The sequence below is a fragment of the Mytilus edulis genome, chromosome 14, assembly GCF_963676685.1.
Source record: "Mytilus edulis chromosome 14, xbMytEdul2.2, whole genome shotgun sequence".
NCBI classification, from domain to species: domain Eukaryota; kingdom Metazoa; phylum Mollusca; class Bivalvia; order Mytilida; family Mytilidae; genus Mytilus; species Mytilus edulis.
The window spans coordinates 36,512,147-36,536,211 of NC_092357.1; the positions used below are offsets into that span (position 1 = coordinate 36,512,147).

At 31.5% G+C, this 24,065-nt stretch overlaps 1 protein-coding gene and 1 long non-coding RNA gene across 2 annotated transcripts in view; both read right to left on the minus strand.

The window, feature by feature from the left end:
* LOC139503232 (low-density lipoprotein receptor-related protein 2-like) overlaps nt 1-24,065 on the minus strand; it is a 126,002-nt gene that overhangs the window by 4,460 nt on the left and 97,477 nt on the right. Inside the window, exons 68-80 of the mRNA XM_071292991.1 lie at nt 22,480-22,611; nt 20,383-20,558; nt 19,310-19,514; nt 18,247-18,372; nt 17,171-17,311; nt 16,623-16,766; nt 7,373-7,649; nt 6,560-6,688; nt 5,612-5,835; nt 4,786-4,965; nt 3,149-3,268; nt 2,113-2,214; nt 730-795 (exon numbers count right to left, since the gene is read on the minus strand). Of these exons, the coding sequence (XP_071149092.1) occupies nt 730-795; nt 2,113-2,214; nt 3,149-3,268; nt 4,786-4,965; nt 5,612-5,835; nt 6,560-6,688; nt 7,373-7,649; nt 16,623-16,766; nt 17,171-17,311; nt 18,247-18,372; nt 19,310-19,514; nt 20,383-20,558; nt 22,480-22,611 (2,022 nt within the window). The remainder of the gene's footprint in view (nt 1-729; nt 796-2,112; nt 2,215-3,148; nt 3,269-4,785; nt 4,966-5,611; nt 5,836-6,559; nt 6,689-7,372; nt 7,650-16,622; nt 16,767-17,170; nt 17,312-18,246; nt 18,373-19,309; nt 19,515-20,382; nt 20,559-22,479; nt 22,612-24,065) is intronic.
* Nucleotides 23,564-24,065, minus strand: LOC139503233 (uncharacterized). Its single transcript, XR_011659072.1, has 2 exons — nt 23,999-24,065; nt 23,564-23,925 (listed from the first exon to the last, which is right to left on the minus strand). It is a non-coding gene; the product is annotated as an uncharacterized lncRNA (long non-coding RNA).

Below are 24,065 nucleotides of genomic sequence, written 5' to 3' on the forward strand. Positions count from 1 at the left end.
GACAGAGTTGAAGACTTTATAGTTGTAGCAAGTGCTATAAAAAATACAAAATTAAGAATGATACAAAGGCAAACCGAAGAAAAAAACAGAAATTTTACTTTTTGAGAGTCTTATAAACAAAATATACAAAATTGAATTCGTAACTGTGGTTACAAAATGGGAAGGAGGAAGGCACTACAATTTTAATAAATCCTATATCAATATGAATATAATATATATGATACAGAATGTTACTATATAGTAACAAAAAACAGGAACAGAAGGAGGCAAAATAATTTAAGCAAGTCTTACGATAGATATACAAGTTAATTGTATTAAGTATGTTACTATGGTGGAGCATTTGAATTTACCAATAAAAGTCGCAAGATTGTAAAACAAAAAAGAGGAAATATTTTACAAAAAAAGGAAGCTTGTCTCCATGAAACTAACGCTGCAAAAATGTTGTCAAGATCCTTTTAAATAAAAGAACAGAGTACCAATGCCCCCCACGTTGTACTTATTTAATATTTCCAAGGGGCATAACTCTCATAACAAAAGTCAATTGTCCACCATTTAAGAACTTGTCTGAGATATTGCTGTTATTAACCTATAGTATATGTTTTCCAAAAAAATCTGACAAAAAAATTGTAAGCAGTATTAACTCCTACCTACAAACATGCCTCTTAACAAATAAAATCTGCCCTTGACCTGCACTTCATTTCAAACATACCTCAAACTGTTACTACTTACTTGTTGACTCCAATTGTGGCATGAGTTTTTTAGGTTCTAAAAGTTCACAGTATGGTCCAAGAAAACCTGCAAGATTGAAGAAAATGTTGCTGATATATATATCTTTCATTTAATAAACATCTGGAAAGAATTGTATGTGCTAATGTAAGGGTTTATTTCTTCCTATGTGATATTTTATCCAGAGGATAATTTGTCCTGGTAATTTTTTTCCAGGCATGGTATTGCACAGGTTGATTTTTTCCAGGAGTGAAAATCTATCTGTGTTATGCGGATAGTATGTACCTGTATATATTTGCCGTACTATATTTCACAGAACCGTGTGAAATAGAGTCCCATTAACTGCTATGTAAGTTACTCACAATCAATATATACCTGACTATAATTATAATATGTTTCACAAAGGTAGACCAAATTTGCATAATTTATCAAAGGGAGGTAATTATGAGCAATTTATATTTTAAAGATATTAATATAATATATTTCTGAATCTATTTTATAGTGAAATTTTTCCTTGAATCTTGTTTTTTTTATATATTCATTCATATAAAAAGATGACTTACAACTTGTTTTAATAAGACAGATAACATTTCACAGGTAAAAACTATCCAGTTGTTAAACATGCTTTTGTTCCAATATATTGTTATGCTATGATTTATCTGATTTCCATATAATCAACAGCTACATCTCTGTCCCCAGACAAAACTATATATATAGTTAAAAATATCATCATAATCAAATTCTTCTATTACTGTTAACAGTAGTAATGCAACTATATTTCTACCTTACTTTTAAATTTATATTTGTATTGAGATCTGAAAACAACTCACTTTTACATGTATTTCACTAACCTTATTTAATCATGATATATATTATTTTCACAATTACGATCTTTGAAATTACTTCTGGTTTTTCTTCCCTATGTTTCATGATAATTTTCTTTTTAAAAGGATAATATTGACTTGAATATTTCAGGAAATTTTTTCAAGAATAATTTGTGAAATTATTCCCCATTATAAGACATTTTTTTTTAACAATTTCGCTTTATTTCAAATACACTATTATTATTTCATAGTATTTTTAAAGAATAAGTTTTTTCTAATAACTATTCAATAAGTTAACTACCCAGATAGAATTTCATGGCAAAGGAAAAAATATCCCAGGGAAATATTTTCCTCCGGATAAAAAAATAACAACAACTACTGTGACATTTTTTCCTCCGGATCAAATTTCACCCGGATATAATTTTGCTTTACACTAACAATGTGATTTTCCACATGATTAATGTTTCCAAGGCACATTACTCTTTCAAAAATAACCTTAAGTGGGACAGATGGATGGACGGACAAATAAATGAACTATGTGGGGCATAAATAAAGAACTTACCAGGTGGGCAATGGCAAACTATAACTGATGAATTATCCTGGACACAAGATCCTCCATTGTTACAAGGGCACGCTGAAGGCAAAGGTCTGGATTCCTCCATTGCTAAAAATACAAAATAAAGGATTAATATACATGTATGGATTATTTCACATCAAAGACACCGTAAAGAGTTGTCTCGGATGGTAAATTTAAAATTAAAAAATATGTACTGCTCTTTTTTTGTAAAACAATGCAAGAGTTGTCTCTCATTATAAATTTGAAAAATAAAATAAAAAGATCCAGATCTTTTTTGTCAATGATAAAATAAGATTAATCTCCCATGTTAAATTTAAAATTTTTAAAAACTTATGGCTCTTTTTTGTCAAAAATAATGCAAGAATTGTCTCCTATTGTAAATTTGAATTTAATAAAAAATATACTTTTGTCAGTAAATAATTAGGAAATAATTATCTCCTATTTCTTCGCGTACTATGGCCTGTCTCTCATTAACATATTCACCAATGTGTCATTCTTTCTATGTCTCAGTGTCACTTTGAAATGAAGCACAACAATAAATAAACCTTCTTTTTTCTGTTTTTATCAAATGCAGTGTAATCCAAAGAGTACACGATACCTAAATTGTTCCAATATAAAATATTAGTTTGTATACTGGGGAATCATCAATTAACCCCCTTTTTTAAATAAGCTAGTTTATGACAAATTAATGAAACATGCAGCCACAACCTATCCAATTATATTGTCTCCAAAAAAAGTAAAAGATAATGTGACAGGTGTCAATATATTCTGAAGACTTTAATCTACAGTTAATATTTTCTTACAAATGTTGTTAGGGCTTACCCGGCAATTCCATTAAAATGTATGTGGTTGGGTTGAAAGGGACCATTTTTTAGATAATTTTGCATAAAGTTTTGCATAATGGTAATACATGTAGATGCATACTAAAAAAAAATAATCATGACCCACATTCAATAATAAAACTTCCCTTCTCTCATACATTTTAAAATGGAATAGCCCTTAACTTAAATTATAAACTCACCAGCATCACATAGAAACTTATTTCCTGTTTGAAATCTTGTACCATCTGGACAAGCACATCTATATCCTCCAGGAACCAGTAAACAAAGATGGCTACACTTATCAGAACAAGGATTTTTCACTGAAATCATAAACAGATTATTCATAATTCACTCAAATGTTGTATACATGTTCTGAAAAACTATTTATATCATCCAGGCTTTTTGTTTGGTTCGAGATGCTAAGTTTTTGTTTTTTTATGTAGTCTCCATTTACCGTATTTGTTGCTTCTTGTCAGAAACCTATTCATATTCTTTGACATCAAAATAAAATTGACAATTATATCAGAAATTGCATGCATCTACCTTGAAAACTAATCTATATGAACTTCTTTTGAAAAGGCTATTTCAGCAGGTCATTAAAAGGTTTTTGCATCTTATTTACATGAAGAGCTACTGCTTGCTAATAGAACCAAATGCTAAATATGTATCAAAACAAGAGGTTCCATGTGATGTCATACATAGTATACAGCTATCTTCTAAAAGTTTGAACAGGTAGAGACTGTCATATGTATGCAAAGTGTCAGACCACCAATTCACTCCCTCAAATTTGGAAAGTATGTAAAAGTAGCCCTATTCTGACACAAAATAGTGCTTTTGATGTCATTGCTAACCATCAAATTTGCAGAAATGAAACTTTTGGTGAAAGAAAAATATATTTAGATCATTTTGAGTCAAAAAGTACTTGTCTATGAGTTTGCATTATGAATTGAGGATTAATGTGCTCCATAGTATGCTAATTTAAGTATCTAGAAAACCAAGGGTTATTTTTAGTAGTACTTGTGTTTCAACGGTCAGTTCTTTCTTATAAGACTTTAAATGTATATCAACAAGAATGTGTCCATAGTACACGGATGCCCCACTCCCACTATCATTTTCTATGTTCAGTGGACCGTGAAATGGGTGTCAAAACTTTAATTTGGAATTAAAATTAGAAAGATCATATCATAGGGAACATGTGTACTAAGTTTCAAGTTGATGTAACTTTAACTTCATCAAAAACTACCTTGACCAAAAACTTTAACCTGAACTTTGCACTATCATTTTCTATGTTCAGTGGACCATGAAATTGGGGTCAAAACTATAATTTGGCATTAAATTAGAAAGATCATATCATGGGGAACATGTGTATAAAGTTTCATGTTGATTGGACTTCAGCTTCATCAAAAACTACCTCGACCAAAAACTTTAACCTGAAGTGAACGGACGGACGGATGCACAGACGGACGCACAGACGAACGGAGGCACAGACCAGAAAACATAATGCCCCTCTACTATCGTAGGTGGGGCATAAAAATTGGCAGGTGACAAATGTACAATTCAGGATATACCTGGCTTCTGTGAGGTTAAACTCACAAAGTAAATTGTTAAGAAAGCTGTGAAAATTACAAATTTTGGTTGACTAGATAGGGAAATTTCTTACACCAAATATTAAAAAAAAAACAAAAAACAATCAAATTATTCCTTCATACAAAAGGTACATGTCATGAACATATAAATAAACAAATAGAAAAAGGGGCAATAACTCTGTGGATGGAGAAATAGCTTGAAAACCATAACGGCTACAGAAATAATTATAATTGTAACCAAGGATACTAACCTGAAATATTATGTCTCTTTGTATGGAATACTCTGACAGTTGTTGGTAACAGAAGCCCTGATTGTAAAGTGGAGTTGATCCCTCGACCAAACTTATCCATTTTCATGATACTACCAGACTGTTGTGATGCGAAGTAAAGGTTACTTTCAAATACATCAAGACTCATTGGGTTAACTATGCCTACATAAAATAACAAGCAAGGATTAATAAAAGAATGATCCTAATTAAGATTCTGTTGAAGTTTTTCTTCTTTATATTAGATAAAAAAAACTCAAGAATATTGTAGAAACAATAATATTCATGGGGTTAAAATTTCGTAGTTTAATCTCTCTATAAGATTTCATGGGGATTTAATTTTGTGGTTTCCTTAAATGTAAGTGGTATTATATGGAGGTTAAACTTTTGAGGGGTTTTAATTTTATAGTTGATATATTCTTTCCACGAAATAAACGAAATTAAATCCTCCACAAAAATTTCTACTTTTACAGTATATAAACAAAAGTAGATAAATCTGTTGCTTTTCCAGGTGAATATTTCTTAAATTTCTTAGCTTTTGAATATCAATGTTTTAAATTTTCAAATTCATTCAAAGCTGTAATTTTTCAATTCATGATCCTAACATTAAAACAAATGAGTCAGTTCTTTATATGTAGCTTCTGGAACCAATTTTTAATTCCTCAAATTAGGTAAATTCTAAAATACATAAAATATTCTCGCTAAAGGCAAATTGTAATGATTCTAAATGGACATCAACAAAAACTTAAAAACTGAAGTTTGACAGACGAATTGACACACAGACTGAAAAACATAATAAAAAGTTATTTACCTTTGCCAACAACCAAGACTCTATCTGTTCCATCAGGTCTCATAGACTCTACTATATTCTCTTTTGAGTCGCACCAGTAGATTCGATCACCCATAGAATCATCAATAGTAAGTCCTGTTGGATGACTAATTCTTGTACTGATGAGTGTTTCTCTGTTGTCTCCATTCATCCATGACCGTTCTATTTTAGGCTGCAATGCACTGCTGTCTGTCCAATACACCCAACTACAAAAATATGGTAATCATTTTCAGAAAAAAACTTAATATCAACTTTTGAAAAAAATGATCCTAAAACAATGCTATTTTCTGCTTTGAATCGTTTACACTGGTTATTTTGAGGCCATTTAGTCTTAAAAGAATACTATGAGATGTAAGGAAATGCTCTGCGTTAAAGGTCACACTATAACCTAAAGCTGCATATATGAATGACATAAGGTCTATGGTAGCACGGGTAGAGAGTTGTCTTATTTGCAATCATATGCTACTACTCTACAACACATCTTTTCGTTATTTAACAGAAATAACAAACCATGTTCTAATTTTTTTTTAATAATTAAATTTGAAAGTAAAAGAGTAGACCTTTTTGGCACCCAAAATGTTTTGATTAAATTTCTTTTTTTAATTTTACAAATTAAGTTACCCAACCTTTTCCAGTAACAACCAAAAATGTTCCAGATTTTGATAATTTGTTTTTCTCTTTTTTTTTTCTTGTATAATAAAAACCCTTAATCTGGAGAAACATTCGCATCATAGTTTAAGATGTGTCACGTTGCTAACATCCATACTTTTGCAGAAAAAACGCACTTTAGTGTGTTTAAAAGAATTGTACAGACCATCACACTATAGAGTGTCAAAACATTGCATTTTAGCCAATGCCATTGCGTTTTAAAGTGACCATCGCGTTTTATATTCCCCATCATACCTTCAAGTTCTACATATATGTACTTACCCTAAATTAGGACTAACAGCTATGGATTGTGGGTAATCTAGATTTTCAGATATCAACGTTTTCATGTATCGACCATCATCTAACGACACAGCTACAATTTTTTTGATTGAATCAGTCCAATAAACATTCCTGCAAGTATTCAAAATAAACTTAGTTGACTCATATGCATAGCTCTACAGAGTTTAAGATTAAATACATTATGTATCTAATCTTTAAATGAAACTCCTATACATCCCAGAGGGCACTATTTGTTGTAAAAAAAAAAAAATGGAGAACATGTCTCATGACACAGATAATACCCCTGCTTGCATATACATGTAATGTTATAAAGGGACATAACTCAACAAAGGTAAAAGTGACACCATCCAAATTCAAACTTGTTCTGAGTTTTGTGGTTATAAGCATATATAGTGTATGAATTTCATAACCTTCGGATGAGGCAAACTAAAGTAAGAGAATGAAAAAGAAATATTAAGCATTTTTTCCATTTGTAAAGGGGCACAACTATAGAACAGTAAAAGTAACGCCCTCGAAATTAAAACTTGATCTGTCTTTTGTGGTAATAAACATAGTGTAAAAGTTTCATTACAATTGGTTGAGGAAACTAAATAGAGAATAGAAACCACTTTTGGGATGTATATTCAGATAGACAAGGGAAACATTTAATGCCCCCTCCACTGCCACAAGGGCAAACACATTTTAATTGAATTTTATAGGAATTAAGCCTTAGTATATGTATTCCTACTGGCCTGTTCCAAGTTGAAATATTTTTTTTTGTGGTAATTTTGTAATCTATAATGAGATATTACATACTTTGTTACCCAGTCCACCGCTACACCTTCTGGCCTCAAAGCCAACACATTCAGATCCTGTGGTCTTGTCGTCTCCGCTACCTTCTGGTCTTGAGGGACTGCAGCCCTCTGTATTTTACGTAACGACAGATCTGTCCAGTATATTAATCGTCTCTCTGCATCAATGTCCAGCCCTCCCATGTGTCGCCCCCAGCTGATCATACCAGAGTAGTCTTTCTTAGAAGGTATCAATTGGCGGACTTCATGACCGCTGGTGAAAAATAACATCATCATGTCCCCTGAAACAATTGAGACCATTAATGAAAATTTTGTAATTATGCTGAATGTTAGTATTCATTAAACTTGGAGGGGCTATCAGAAAATTGATCACATGTTATTGAAAAGTATGATAAATGCAAGGTATCCAATTTCATTTAATGGCATCTTGGTGTAACATGTAAAAGAGTACCTTAGTTATTTTTGAGTTATCTCTCTTTGTATAGAGTTCAGTAAATTAGGTGAAATAGGGAAATTAAAGAAAAATGAAAAAAAGAAAAGAAAATATATTTTTAAATAATAGCATTTATATATTTTATCAAATCATATTTATGATACAGGTTGATTATTTTGTTCAAATTTTATTTAAATAATAATTATCTATTATAATACATTTTATTCTATTATTGTGTCACATACTGATTGAACATAATACAATGACATAATAAAAACATCCATTAAAACAATCAGTACCCAGCCATAAGATTGGCTTATGAGACACATATCTACAAAACATTTCACATTTAAATATATGTAAAAATAACATTTTTACAATTTCAAAAAGATTTATAATTTTTAATTTTAAAAATAATAAAAAAAAACAATTAAAAATTCATTTAACAAATTAAAATAATGAATTATATAGATAAAAATTATAATGTATTTCATTTAGATATCACATGTCTTTAAAAGTAGTAAATGTTTAAAGGTTACAAAAACTATAAAAATTATAATCTCAAAGTAAAAATAACATTCGTCTCATAAAAATGTTCAAAATACTTTTTTTTATTAATATATCAAATATTAAGTAATGGTATTTTATTAATATATCAAATATCAAGTAATGGTATTTCACAATATATATATATCTTTATTCTCATAAACCAAAGTACAATGGTACAGAGACATATACAAATAAATTAACATAGTATAAATTTTAAATACAAATGTAAAATAGAGACATAAAGTGATTACCCAGGAGATTCTAGGCATTTAATAATAATTCTTATAAACTTGCACAGATTGTTTAGTTCAGGGTTGCTACTATTCATTAGACCTTGAAATTTTAAAATATTTGGTCTGTTTATAAAATGATGCTTTAGTAGCAGTTGTCTACTATCGTCTATTGCCGAACATTCTAAAATATAATGGAACTCGTCGCCAATGTCACCGGAATTGCACAAAGTACAAATACGACTTTCTCTCTGAATGTTTTGCCATCTACCAATTTCGATAGGAATTTTTGTGTTCAACGTTCTAAATCTACAAAAAGAAGCAATATTTTTGTCATCTAAAATATCAAAGTAGGTTTCGAAATTTATACTTTTTTTGAATAATTTATAATTTAGAGCTTTTGGAGAATTCTGTACAGTAGCATACCATGTCTGTCTGAACTGGTCAGTTAATCTTAATTTAACAGTATCATACAACCAGTTTTTACTTATAAAATATTTAGTGTTCCATATATTTGATAGCCCACAATTATCAAGCACAGATTTTACATTCTTACACCAAGCTATATTTCCATTATAACTACCAGTAACAAGATTGTATAGAATAACAGGAAGCTTCTTATTTTCCCCAGTTACAAGCTTTTCCCAATAATTAATAGTACGTAATTTAATAAAAATATCCAGTGGGAATCGGCCAAGTTCCCCATATATCATATAATCAGGCGTTGATTTTTTAAGATTAAGCAGTAATTTACAAAATTTTAGATGAACACGTTCTATAACAGAGGTGTTGCCCATTCCCCAGACTTCACACCCGTATAATAATATAGGCTTAACTACTTTGTCAAATAATTCTAGTTGACATTTAATATTCAAATTATGTAATCTCCCATTTTTAAGAATATCGTACATAGCCCTTGTTGCTTTATCAGCCTGTGCCTTTTTTGCTTTTGTGAAACTTCCTGTTCTAGAAAATAATACACCAAGATATGTAAATTCTTCTACAATATCTAACTCAATATCAGCATATTTAAAACTAACATTTTGTAGTGGTCTACCTTTAGAAAAAATTACTATTTTGCTTTTAGGGACATTGACTTTTAATTTCCATGTATCACAATATTCTTTTAAAGCGTCTAATTGTTTTTGTAGATCTGCTTGTGTTTCTGACATAAGTACAGTGTCGTCTGCGTACAATACAACAAACAGTTTTAAATACATACTTAGTTCGTTCTCTATTTGATCTGATAAAGATTTCAAACCATTTACATTTTTGTTCTGAAAAAAGCTTTCTAAATCATTTAGATAAATAGAAAAAAGTATGGGAGATAAATTTTCTCCCTGTCTTACACCTACATTACTTGGAAAGTAGTCTGAATATTTCCCATCACTAAAAATTCGTGATTTCACATTTTTATACATATTAAATATAGTGTTATACATCTTCCCATTCACTGTATGTAAAATGAGTTTTGACCAAAGACCAGATCTCCAAACTGTATCGAAAGCTTTAGCAAAATCAATAAAAGCACAAAAAAGTTTTTTCTTTTTTTGTCTCAGTAATTCAAATAAAATATGCAGAGTAAATATGTAACACTCCCAAACGTGTCCTTCCCCCCAAACGTGTCTATTCTCCCCAAACGTGTCCATAATATTCAATATTCCCCAAACGTGTCCGATTTCAAAACCCCCAAACGTGCCCGATACTATTGTTATTCGCCCAAACGTGTCCACTTTTAAACGCCAGAACGTCTCGCGTCTTTTAGCGCTAATACATGTCCTAAACGCGACATCAATAACGTTCACGGCAGTTCTATGATGGGGACACAGTTGATGAAGTGGTAATTTATTAGCATTAATTTGTTCAATGCCGGTTGTTAATGATTATCATTACTGAAAATTTAATATGTAACATATGCATTAACTTTTGACTGAATTTGCTTATTGTCCGGTTGCAAGTATTTCATGCTCATTTAAAGCGAACATACAAATAATTCTAGTACAGTTGAATTAATCGTTTACTTTGTAAATTGTTTTATACTATTTAACTCCGATGATGCCTTTTATATTAATCAGAATATTGCACGGTGGGCTTTCAGTCGAATTTACCTCCCATATTTTTTTTAACAGTTCTAATTTTTAATAAATTATAGGTTACGAGAACCTCGCATTTCCCCCGTTTCTAAGCCTCATACAAATAAATTTCATATTTCAAGACACTATACATATATTGTCTAATTATGAAACCGGGAATTTAAAATTGGGCATTAATTTTTACGGTTATTTGGGATTACCACTAGTTGGGATTTTAATCTAAAAAAATAAATGCGAGTAAAGACCGATTTGTTAATGACTTCAGTAAGAAACTACTTCAATGTCTCTTATGTAATATAGAGGCCGTTTCAAATAAAAGTTGCTGAAATTTAAAAAAAATGTTGCCTTCCAAAATACAACTTATGGCACATTATAAAGGGTGAAATGCTACAAACATTTTAATGCGCATAGAAAAAGAATTTAAGTAAACGTAAAAGATCGTAAAATAATTATACAATAATAATAATAAAAAAAACCACACAAATAACCTACGTTTGTATAATATGAACACGAATGATAGTTCCAGTAAAATAAAAAGCTTGATATGGACACGTTTGGGGGATTGGACACGATTGGGGGTTTATTAAAAAAATGGACACGTTTGAGCGTTTATACAAATGACACGCTTTGGCGCCCTTTGACGACTAGACATGTGTTTGCAGTTCAGTGACGTCGATGTGGACACGTTCGGGGGAATCGGACACGTTTGGGGGGAAGGACACGTTTCTGAGTGTTACAAATATACTGTCTATAGTGGAATAGCCCTTTCTGAAACCAAACTGGTTTTCATTTAACAACAAATATTCTTCCAAAAAGTTACTCAGTCTTAAATTCAAAATTGACGTAAAAAGTTTACCAATACAGCTTAATACAGTTATTGGTCTGTAGTTTTGTGGATCTGACTGGTCACCTTTGTTTTTATAAAAAGGTATAACATTACCAACAAGCCAAAGTTCAGGCACTTTTCCAGTATCAAATACAATATTGAACAGTTTTACATAGATTGGCATGAAAATCTGAGTGGTGCTCTTAATATATTCATTAATGACGAAGTCATCGCCACAAGCTTTGCCATTCTAAAGATTTTTGATGCATTTAAAAATTTCATTTTCCGTAATAGGACTGTTTAATAGTGAATTAAGTTCGTTATTCTCATCTATAATAATTTCTTTACCAGCGTCAGGATCTGACGAATTTAAATTTTTGAAAAATTCAAAAAGTATATCAACAGGAATATTATTCCTTTTTTTTTCTTTATACGAGTTCAATATCTTCCAAAATTCTTTAGAATTACTATTTTTTAAAACATTCATCTTTTTTCTCATGGCTTTTTTATGCTTGTTAATAGAAATGTTCATTTGCCTCTTATATTCACGTTCTGTATTCTTCATCTCCTCTCTTTTTAAACATGTTTTATTGTATTTATATCTTCTTTTTGATATTCGAAAGCACCGCCTTTTTTCCCAACATATTTGGTCAAACCAAGGTTTAATAACTTTTTTTCGACATTTCTTTTCATGTCGTTTATAAGTAAAAGATCCAAACACCTTTTCGGCTGAATCCAGCATTAAACCATTTACAGATTCAACTATTTTATTAATATTTTCTTGAGCCAGTATACTGGTTTTCAACATAGTTAAATCATTATTTAATTGATCGATTTTATTTCTATCGATATTTCTCAAAAATTCGGCTTCTTTTTCACAATCCCATTTTTTGAAGCCTTTTCTTTCATGACATGCCAAATCGTTTATTAAAATGTCATCGCATTCGACGATGTTATCAATCGAGTTGAAGACTAGCTTACAGTTCAGAGGCGAATGAACATCGGAAAAAAGAGCAGAAAAATCAAGTACAGACATATTTACAACACATGATAACAAATTGTATGTACAAATAAAATAATCAACCACACTAGACTGGCGACAAGTAAATAAACCTTCTTTATCGCCATGAACCCTTCCGTTTAAAATAAACAGATTGTTATTTCTGCACATTTCTAAAAGTAGATTTCCAAAGTGGTTTTTTGTCTTGTCACAACTATTTCTAATACGTAGCATATGAAACTTGTGTAAATTGTTTGAAAAATCAATATTAAAATTATCCGATGTGTCATGATTGGTATTTTTTATTTCATAGAAGTCTAAATTGGCAGCAGTTCTGCTGTTAAAATCACCAGTAAGCAAAATAGACTCATGGTTGGCTGAAAAATTTAGAAATTCTTGTTCAATTATATTTATTGAATCTGGTACCTTATAAGTAGAATTTTCGGGTGGTATGTACACTGTACCAATCATAACATCTTGTTCTGTTTTTAAATAATTGGCTGAAATTTTAACCCAAAATACTAAATTACTCTTGGATTCTATTGTTTGCACATAATTTTCTAATTCATTTTTATATCCAAATGCAATATCACCTGATTTGACTTTTGATTTAGTTTTTCTATTTTTCAATTTAAAAGTATAACCTGGTATATCAACATTATCAAAATCATCAGTTTTTGTTTCTGTCAAGCAGATAAAGTCATAACATTTAATGAGTTCTATAAATTCGGGATATTGCATTCTGTTCATAATCCCACAACAATTGAGCGACAATATATTTAAGTCTATTGAACTGTTAACTTTTTTAGAATCTCCATTGGGATCCTAATTGTATGGGTTAGGAGTCGAAGATATGCGTCGGCGTTGTTTCCGGTCTTGATGGTGGTCCGGTGTGCGCATTTGAGATGTGAGACTGTCAGTTGGTTCAATTTCCGAAATTTGGTCGTTGTACATTTCACCATCTACATACAAAATGTCTCTAACTAACTTGACAGTGTGTCCTTCTTCGCGTTTCTGTTTCATAACTGGGTATAGGCTTTTGCGTGCTTGTTCAATTATGTCAGGAAACTGTTGATTAACACCAAACGGTTTTCCTTTAAGCCTGTACGTATTTGAAAGCCATCGTGCTAGATCTTTGTAATATAAAAATCTGGCCACAATCGGTCTAGGGCGTCCGCGTCTACCTGGTTTGGCACCATATCCAAATCTGTGGACATTGCCGAATTCTATCCTGTGTGTTACATGTAGGAATTGCTGTATGAAATCTCTGATAACTTCTTCAGTATTTTCTCCTTCGGTTTCCGTCAAACCAGTAAAAACCAAGTTATTCTTCATTGATCTGCATTGAAGGTCAATAACGGTGCTCTGTAGAATTTCGTTTTCTTGTTTTGCGTTATTGACGACTGTTTTTATTTCATTTCTTAGCTCCAATATGATTTACTTTATTCCAGTAATTAGTGTACAGGTAAAAGCTGTTCACTACATTGTATGTTTTTCACTATTGATAAATAACTGATTAACAGGTGTAGTTGTGTCTCAGTTCTGTGAACAAGAATATTTGAAGATTGAAGGTTGGTGTATTTTGTAAATATTTATAATGATTTTGAATATGACTGTTTTATATAAAGTGTTTTTATCAAATATAAAAAGAATAAAGATATGATATTTACATGTAAATTAGTCTATATTTTTATCTGATGTTTTGCAAATGCAAATGATTTAAAATTTTGTATTACCATTTGAATTTGAAGTTCTATTTTGCCAATTGATAGGCATTGTTCAAAAAAATTTATACTATGAAAGATGTGTTATATTTTAATTATAAAAGGTTCTGATTAAGTCAGTAATATTCACTAGTAGATTAATATTTAGGTACCTGTATTTTACAGTACTTAATTTGTACTAAAAAACTTGGTACAAAAATAATACCAATTGTGATCGCAATAATATTTCATGTTTGAAAATCATAACTTAAATAAGTGATCTTTCAAAATGCTCATAATGTAATGGTTCAACCTAAAATCTGAAGTACTTAAATTTCAAGTACAAATGAAGTACTCAAAAATACAAGTACCTAAATATTACAATAAGTTTAAAATAACAAAAAAGTGCTAAATATTAAAAGCAGATTTCCAGTACTACAGATTTTTGGTACAGAAATAGTACCTATGCAAAAGTAGCTGTGTACTAGAGGAAGATATTTTGCTGTGAAATTGTCATTTCCTTATTTAGGGTATGCATTTTTAATTGTAATTGTGTGCCCTTGATTGATATTATGATTGTGTTTAGTTAATTTTGGATATTTCTAAATGAAACATTATTGATTATCCATAAACAAATGTTGATTACTTTGAAGACTTTCTCTTATTTCAAACTTTGATTGCGAAAACTTAAGAATTGTAATATTCAGAAAGGGAGATAATCATGTTCTTGTGGCTTTTATATAGCTTTGTATGACAAAATGTTTCTGATGTATTAAATTGATATTTGGATACGGTAAGCAATCTTTATTCCAATTTAAAGTTGATTGAATTTATGATCAGAATTTCAATAGACTTATGATGTTTTGTGTTTTTTTCATTTTTTCCACAAATATTGAATGATTCAGCGTTGCAAATTAATGTAATATGAATATACAATAAGTTCATGAACCTTATACCTGTGCTTTGGTAAGCCAGTTTATCATTTGGAAGTTATGCTGAATGATAGTATTCAATAATTTTGGTGGGAGCTATCAGGAAATTGATCATATATATATATATATTGAAAAGTATGATAAATGTAGGATATCCAATTTCATTTAATGGCATCTTGGTGTAAATATTAAAAGAAAATTACAAACAAATACAATTGACTTTACTTTACACATCAAAATTACACAAGTAATTTGCATTGTATCATTATGTTTTGTTTATGACATGTACAAGGCTGTTTATCTCTATTTTATATGTCGATCAAATATAAATATGATACCTGTCTAATGTTTTATCTTGAAAAAAAATACTCAAGTCACATAAGCTTTTCATTGTCAGCCATTTTTATTGTCAGTCTTACTGACAACCTGGTGATTTTCACAACCTTTGACCTTACCTGCAGCTTTACACTGTCTACCATTTTTACTACTTGTCTTGCTTACATCCTGGAAACCTTTCGTGACATTCATATTTCAATGACCCTTTGACCTTACCTGCAGCCTCACACTGTCCACCATTTTATCACCAGTCTTACCGACCTCCTGAAAATCTTCCTGACCTTTGAGCTTACCTGCAGCTTTACACTGTCCACCATTTTTACTGCCAGTCTTATCGACTTCCTGGAAACCTTGATCTTCACATTTGAAATATGGCCTTTGACCTTTGAGCTTACCTGCAGCTTTGCACTGTCCACCATTTTTGATACTTGTTTTACTAACATCCTGGAAACCTTCATGACATTCACATTTGTATGACCCTTTGACCTTACCTGCAGATTTGCACTGTCCACCATTTTTGCTACTTGTTTTACTAACGTCTTGGAAACCTTCGTGACATTCACATTTGTATGACCCTTTGACATTATCTGCGGCTTTACATTGTCCACCATTTTTACTGCTAGTTTTACTAACGTCCTGGAAACCTTCGTGACATTCACATTTGTATGACCCTTTGACCTTACCTGCAGCTTTACACTGTCCACCATTTTTACTGCTAGTTTTACTAACGTCCTGGAAACCTTTGTGACATTCACATTTGTATGACCCTTTGACCTTACCTGCAGCTTTACACTGTCCACCATTTTTACTGCTAGTTTTACTAACGTCCTGGAAACCTTTGTGACATTCACATTTGTATGACCCTTTGACCTTACCTGCAGTTTCACACTGTGCACCATTTTATCACCAGTCCTACTGACCTCCTGAAAATCTTCCTGACCTTTGACCTTACCTGCAGCTTTACATTGTCCACCAATTTTGCTACTTGTTTTACTAACATCCTGGAAATCTATGCAACATTCACATTTGTATAATGAACTTTGACCTTTGACCTTACCTGCAGCTTTGCATGTCCACCATTTTTACTACTTGTTTTACTAACATCCTGGAAACCTTCATGACATTCACATTTGTGTGACCCTTTGACCTTACCTGCAGCTTTGCACTGTCCACCATTTTTGCTACTTGTTTTACTAACATCCTGGAAACCTTCGTGACATTCACACTTGTATGACCCTTTGACATTCCTGCATATCTGTGTACAGTTATTTCCCCAAGAGGAACATTCATCAAAATCTAAGAACAAATTTACAGTCATATTAAATATATATGAAGAAACAAACTCAAAACTGAATAAACTGTGTAACAGGTTATTTTAAAGTGTTCACCACTTTTTTAATGTTATTTTCGAAAAGATAGAAAAAATATAACAGTCATTCCTTATCATTAAATTCTAAATTCCATTTTAAGCATGAATTAATCATGAAAAAATCCATTGACAATGTCACGGTTGCATGTTAAAATTATGTCTATTAGCTGATAGACAACACACGGTCATATAATCTGAAGTTGCACTACATCTAAATTTAAATTACATAATAATGCAATCAGCCCACACTGTATTCATGTAGTTTATGACTTAAAAGCATATGATGTATATATATCAAGAATATATTACAGTCTATGAACCATAAACCTACCTTCACAGGACTTCTTGTCTGTTGTGGATATTGTAAATCCTTGTTTACAGGAACAGAAGTAACCACCATCTACTAAATCTGAACATAGTTGTTGACAATTGCCTTTATTTACTGTACAGTTCACATGGCCTACACCTTTATCTACAAGTCAAATATACTAATTCAAAGGTTGTCGTTTGTTGCTGTGTTACTTATTTTTTTTGGTTCATTTTTGTACATTAATTAAGTCGTTTGTTTTCTTGTTTGAATTTTTGACATACTTTTTTTTTCTTTTTCACCTTGCTTTTTTATAGAGCCCTCACATGGTCTTTTTTTTACATTTGTGATTAAGGGGCCTTTCACAGCTGACTATGTGGTATGGGTTTTGCTCATTTTTGAAGGCCCTACAGTGACCTATAGCTGTTATAATTTCTGTGCCATTTGATCTCTTGTAGAGAGTTGTCTCATTGACAATCATACCACATCTTCTTTTTTATAATACTGTAAATTCAGAAATTTTTGTGAGGAAATATAAACAGGAATCATATGACATGTTGATTATCTTAATAATAAGAACTAACATTCTTATATATTTATATCTCTATGCATATTTTCCAGCAATTGCAATAATTACTGTAATATCTCATTTTTATCTATTCTTCAAAAATAGCAATAATAAATGCATGCAATAATTTCTGAATTTACACTATGTAAAACACTTATTTACGAATCATTGAAAAAAAAACCTCTCTCATTATCGTTGAGGGTCCCCTCCCATTGTTGATTTGTGTTGCATGACAATAAAATTTTTCACATTCTTTAAGTCAGAAAATAAAAAAATTCCATTAATTTTGACGATTATGTTAATTTTTCCCAAAAATATCAGTAATGATATTTATTAGAGACCTCTAACAAATCACGATAAGGATATTTTGATGTATCATACTAAAATTTTAACCAATTTGATGGATAACAGCAGCCTAAAAAAAACACCATTTGCCTTTAAAAGTAGCCAAAAAACAACATTTGACGGCTGACGGTAAAGGTCATTTCTACCCTCTTTAATAGGCCATAGCACCAATTTTTTTAATACTTACGACATCCTTTCTCATCAGACGCATCACCACAATCAATGACAGAATCACACACTTTGGTTGCTGAGATACAGCGTTTGTTAGCACATCTGTATTCTGTCAGCTTACAGTACTGTTGTAGGGCAGTACCTGTGAGGGAACATATTTTTGGTTAAACAAATGTAAAAATATAAACTGTTGAAAAACACAAAACTTAATAAATATAAGTCATGAAATTCACATTTTGCTAAAGATTTGACAAGATTTTACAGGAGAATTTCCTGTAGAGAAAAGAACTCAAATTGAACTTGAGTGAAAAGAAAATATGTGCACTATTTTAAAACCTATTTGCAGTCAACCAAGGCCTGATTTAAAGGACAACTCTAATAAGCATAACACTGTCTTGTTAGGTCACCAGTGCATTTCAACCCAAATTTAAAGGTTTCCTTCCCTATAAGCTCATTAACTTATCCATCTTTCAAAATTTACAGTCAGCCAAGGCCTAATACTTGTTACCTCTTTCTAAGTTTAAGTGTTAATTTTATTTACAGGTTTCACTGTACTGTGGACTCCTTATTATTCGTTGGATACCAATTTTCTAGTTTTTGTTGGTACAGGTAAATCAGGAAGTCAAATGTTGAACAAATTCCCCTTTTTCTATAGGATTTGTATTCAGAGATCAGTAAACAAAATACGAAAAACAAATACACACGAAAATGCAAGTTTCCCGCAATCCACGAAAATTGATATCCATGAAAATTAATGAAAAACAAGAATGTGTCCATAGTACAAGGATGCCTCACTGGCACTATCATTTTCTATCTTCAGTGGACTGTGAAATTGGGGTAAAAAAATCTGATTTGACATTAAAATTAGACAGATCGTACAATGGGGAACATGTGTACAAGTTTCAAGTTTATTGGACTTCAACTTCATCAAAATCTACCTTGACCAAAAACTTTAACCTGAAGTAGGACAGACGGATGAACAGACAGAGGAACGGACCCACAGACCAGAAAAAATAATGCCCTCTACTATAGAAGGTGGGGCATAAAAATTTAAGAATCCCCTGTATATCAAAACTTACACATTTGATGATTATTTTCATCACTGCCATCTCCACAGTTATCTACCTTGTCACAGATTCGCCATTTAGGTATACACTTCATGTTATCACATCGATACCTTGTCGTGTCTGGACAATCTATCAGGTCACACACTGACCTTTTTTCATCCGACGAATCACCACAGTCATCAACACCGTCACATCGCCAGATCTTTGGTATACACAACTAAAATCAAATCAAGAGACGTTTTTAAAACCTTTGGCAAATAATCTGACCCTTGTAAGGCAAATCGGATTTACAATATAAACTATGAACAGCAGCACAAAAGCAATAATGACTTACATTGCATCAAAGGCACATTGCAAAGCAGACTGAAAGTAAATGTTTAGGTGGCAGAATTAGGGGCGTTTAGTGTGTGTACGTCTCCCAATGATCAGGGGGAGAAAAAATCTCAAATTCCACACAATTAATATGATTTTTAGCATAAAATTGTCCCAAAAGTTTTTTCAACTCTTCTTGATAGTATTTAGTCCTCTTTCTAGAAACATCTCACTCCTTTCACAAATCCTGAATCTGCTTCTGGGTTTGTGTGTTGTTGAAGACCTACAGTGACTTATATATGCTTACATCTTTGTCATTTGGTGAAAAGTTGTCTCATTGGCCCTCATACCACATCTCTTAAACTCAACATTAATCCCAAGCAAGCCAAAAAAAAACCATATCTGTAAAGTTACCGTAACCTTCCAATTAAATATGGCCGGTCTGTTGCACACCAGTAGTAAATGGTCTTAAACATTTCCAGAAACAGATATGGAATTGCATTTACTTATATTCCAATAATATGGTCATTTGTTGAAGCAGCTTTTGTTGGTCATATTTGATTCTTCTATATTTTTATAACATGCTTGTCGAGAATTTTTTACTTCCTGCTAGTGGTTAAACAAACAGAACATCCATGTCAAAAACAATACTGGTGAAAATATTATCTTCCTAATTTTCAGTGGAAAAAAGTTTCTGGGCAATAGGGGTTCAGTAAACACACATAATTGTTTTTTTGGGGGATGATATTTACGTGGTCATAGAAGATACTTACATGGTTATCACATTGGAACTTGTTAGCCGGGCAGTATCTACCCCCAGGGAATCGAGGTTTACAATCATTCTCATCAGAATTGTCTCGGCAGTCTCTCATTCCATCGCAGACACTTTTCTGACGGATACAATGGCCACTAGCACATTGGTACTGATCAAAAGCACAATGATGGTATACTAAAAATAAATCACAATAATTAAGGCCTCCTTTTTTAATTAGTTGATTTACAGATGACTACTGTAAAATGTTGGGGTCTGAGGAGGTTAAAATAATAAAAATAAGTCTTTGATTATTTTTTTTATACATTTAACTGTTCTGAAAAATTAGAGTCAGAGAACACAAACTTTTAATTTTATTTCATTTCAAGACAAAATTGGGGTGGGTGGATCCCTAAACCAACTTATAAAAAATAAAAAGCCTTTTAAGGTAGCACAATACAAAGATTTTATAACTCCAACTCCCAAGTTTTAAAATGCTGTAACTTTCTTAATAAAGCTTGAAAATTTATAAAAGTGGTAGTTTTGGATAGCTAACAGATTACTCTTTCAAATAAATGCAATGTTAGTATTATGCTTTAATTATGTAACCAATTATAATGTTAACTGTGTCTAAAATATTTTTCACCAAATTTCCACTTTCAAATGAAATTAGCTTCTGCATAGGTATCCCTAGAGGGTTGATTTTATTATATGTTGTTCCTATGGCCATTATCTACAAAAGGGTGTCTCAGATTTTAGATAGAATGTATAGAACAAATTTTACACCTAATTAATCATTATCTTCTTTTATGTGGTTAGGATAAAATTGAGAATGGAAATGGGGAATGTGTCAAAGAGACAACAACCCGCCCAAATAAAAAACAACAGCAGAGGGTCACCAACAGGTCTTCAATGTAGCGAGAAATTCCCGCACCCGGAGGCGTCCTTCAGCTGGCCCCTAAACAAATATATACTAGTCCAGTGATAATGAACGCCATACTAATTTCCAAATTGTACACAAGAAACTAAAATTAAAATAATACAAGACTAACAAAGGCCAGAGGCTCCTGACTTGGGACAGGCGCAAAAATGCGGCGGGGTTAAACATGTTTGTGAGATCTCAACCCTCCCCCTATACCTCTAACCAATGTAGTAAAGTAAACGCATAACAATACGCACATTAAAATTCAGTTCAAGAGAAATGTTTACACTAATTAGAGATTTGTGAGAGAATGGAATACCATAGAGACAATCTGAGACACCCTTTTGAAGCCCAAAATGTGTTGATTAAGATTTCGTTAAAATTTTTAGTATAGTTAAAGAGATGATAGAGCTAAATTCATTCAAGTGGACGTACCCAGATTTTGCCACTAATTACATAATAATTGATTACATAATGATTGCATAATAAAAATATTGCATTCATTTAAAAGATAAATCTTTTATCTATCTATATATACCTCTTTTATTATTTTCTATGCATTCATAAGAAAGTTACAGCATTTCAAAGGTTAGTGATTGGAAGTAAAAAAATCTTTGTATTGTGCTACCTTAAAGGAAGAAAGTGGCCTTAATAAAAGAAGGATTTGAATCTTGTACATGGACTCTTCAAGAGACCAGAAAAACTCTGACCATCTGAATTAGTTAATTAAACAATTTACAAATGGATAAAAAAAAATGTATAAGATTTCTTATTGAACTGTAAATACTGGTGATAAAAAAGAGTGAAACACTTACGTCAAATCATAGTACTAAGATTTGGAATGTCAATATTCTATAATGTTTATTACTCATATGTTATTTTTATCTTTTTTTATATGCCTGTCCATTATTTACAGTAGGTGAGTGTTTAATTTCAAGCTTGATAGAGCTGTCAAAGGAACGTCAGTACTGTAAATTCAGAAATTATTGTGTGCATTTATCATTGCGATTTCATCATTTTAGACTAAAACGCAATTTTAATTTTTGTGATATTTAGAAAAAATTCTATTTGATTTATATTAAGTTAATTCAAAATGCGAGTTTCAATTATTGCAAATATAACCCTATAGATTTTTCGAAATAATTTTGGAATTTTACTTTCCCATAATGCAACACTGTTTCTAAATTGTTGTTTTACCTTTACAGAAATTAGGATTTTCATCACTAAGATCACCACAGTCGTTGTCATGGTCACAGCGCCATTTTCCTTGGATACATTTATCATTGTCACATCTGAATTCTGATTCTGAGCAGTTGCGGTATAAGGCAGCTGAAATAGTGAAAAATATTTGTGTTTAAAAACTTTTCTCAACCCCAACCAGTTGTTTAGGTACATTTGTAAGTTACTGTAAATTCAGATTTTTATTAGATGTATAAAATTGCAAGGAGATAGGTGTAGCAAATTAAAGCTTAGCTAATAAAAAGGCAATAAGGTACAAACACATCTCTTACAAGTATTTTGTTTTTAAAATTGACACTGAAAAAACATTTTATCGTTTATTGTCTGAACAAACTTTTTACTAGATTTATAGACTTTTATAATATAAAAAAGAAGATGTGGTATGATTGCCAATGAGACAACTGTCCACAAGAGACCAAAATGACACAGACATTAACAACTATAGGTCACCGTACGGCCTTCAACAATGAGCAAAGCCCATACCGCAAAACTACTTTAGTTACAGTTTGTCAGAAAAAAAAATTAGAGTAAAATCGTACAGTTAGGCTTAAATTAAAATATTGTTTGTTTGCCCTTTACCGACCGACCCTATCAATTCGTTCCGCCTGAAAATCATTGATTATTTGTATTTACCAGCAAGATTTTATTTTATTTTATTTTTTCGTTCCTACCAAAAATCTTATATTTGTATTTCCCGCTCAAAACTTTTTTACCGGAATCCTTGGGTTTTATCTTTTCGTATAAGGTCCAGTCCGTTTGGTATCACCTGAGCGTTTGACATGAACACTTGCATTTGAAGTTTCAAAGCATTTGTTTGAAATCGATGTTGAACGCTTTCTGAAATCATGATATGAAGTACGTTACTCTGTACCTTTAAACTTAAAGAGCAGGGTTCATTTACAAAAAAGTTTGTTTGATACAAAAGTATTAACGTGTGTGTACAAACTAATTTGTAAACGGACGTTGTATTCTATGTAGGGATGGCCTTTTGTGATCCGCATATCAGAATGATTATGTTAACGATGCCGCTAAATAATTTATATCTGACATGAACCAAAAGTGACAAAACCCTGTAAAGTGGAGAATATCTGGCAGTAAAATCGCCAAGTTTTCCATACAGATCATTTATAAATGTGATGCAAAATACGTGCACTGACAATTGAGTTTTAAGTCTTATAGCATTTTTATTGAAAAAAAAGGCACACACGAAATTTGTAACACTTTAGGGACTTTTTCTACTAGTTATATATGTCTGCCCGGACATTATCTTACCAGTACAAAGTTATCTCTTATATATTTTTTTTTCAAAAATAATAGTCCCAGCGGAAAACTTATTTGCAAAAACAAAACGGACAAAAAAATGACATTATGCAGATTTTGTATCTATAAAATAAAATATTTTACCTACCTGCCTACCCATGACAAATAATATACCGAGCCAAGTTATTTTTTGGGGGAAAAAAATAAAATATTTTACCTACCTACCTACCCTGTTTCAAAACATAGGGTCGGAAAAGGGCAAACAAACAATATTTTAATTTAGG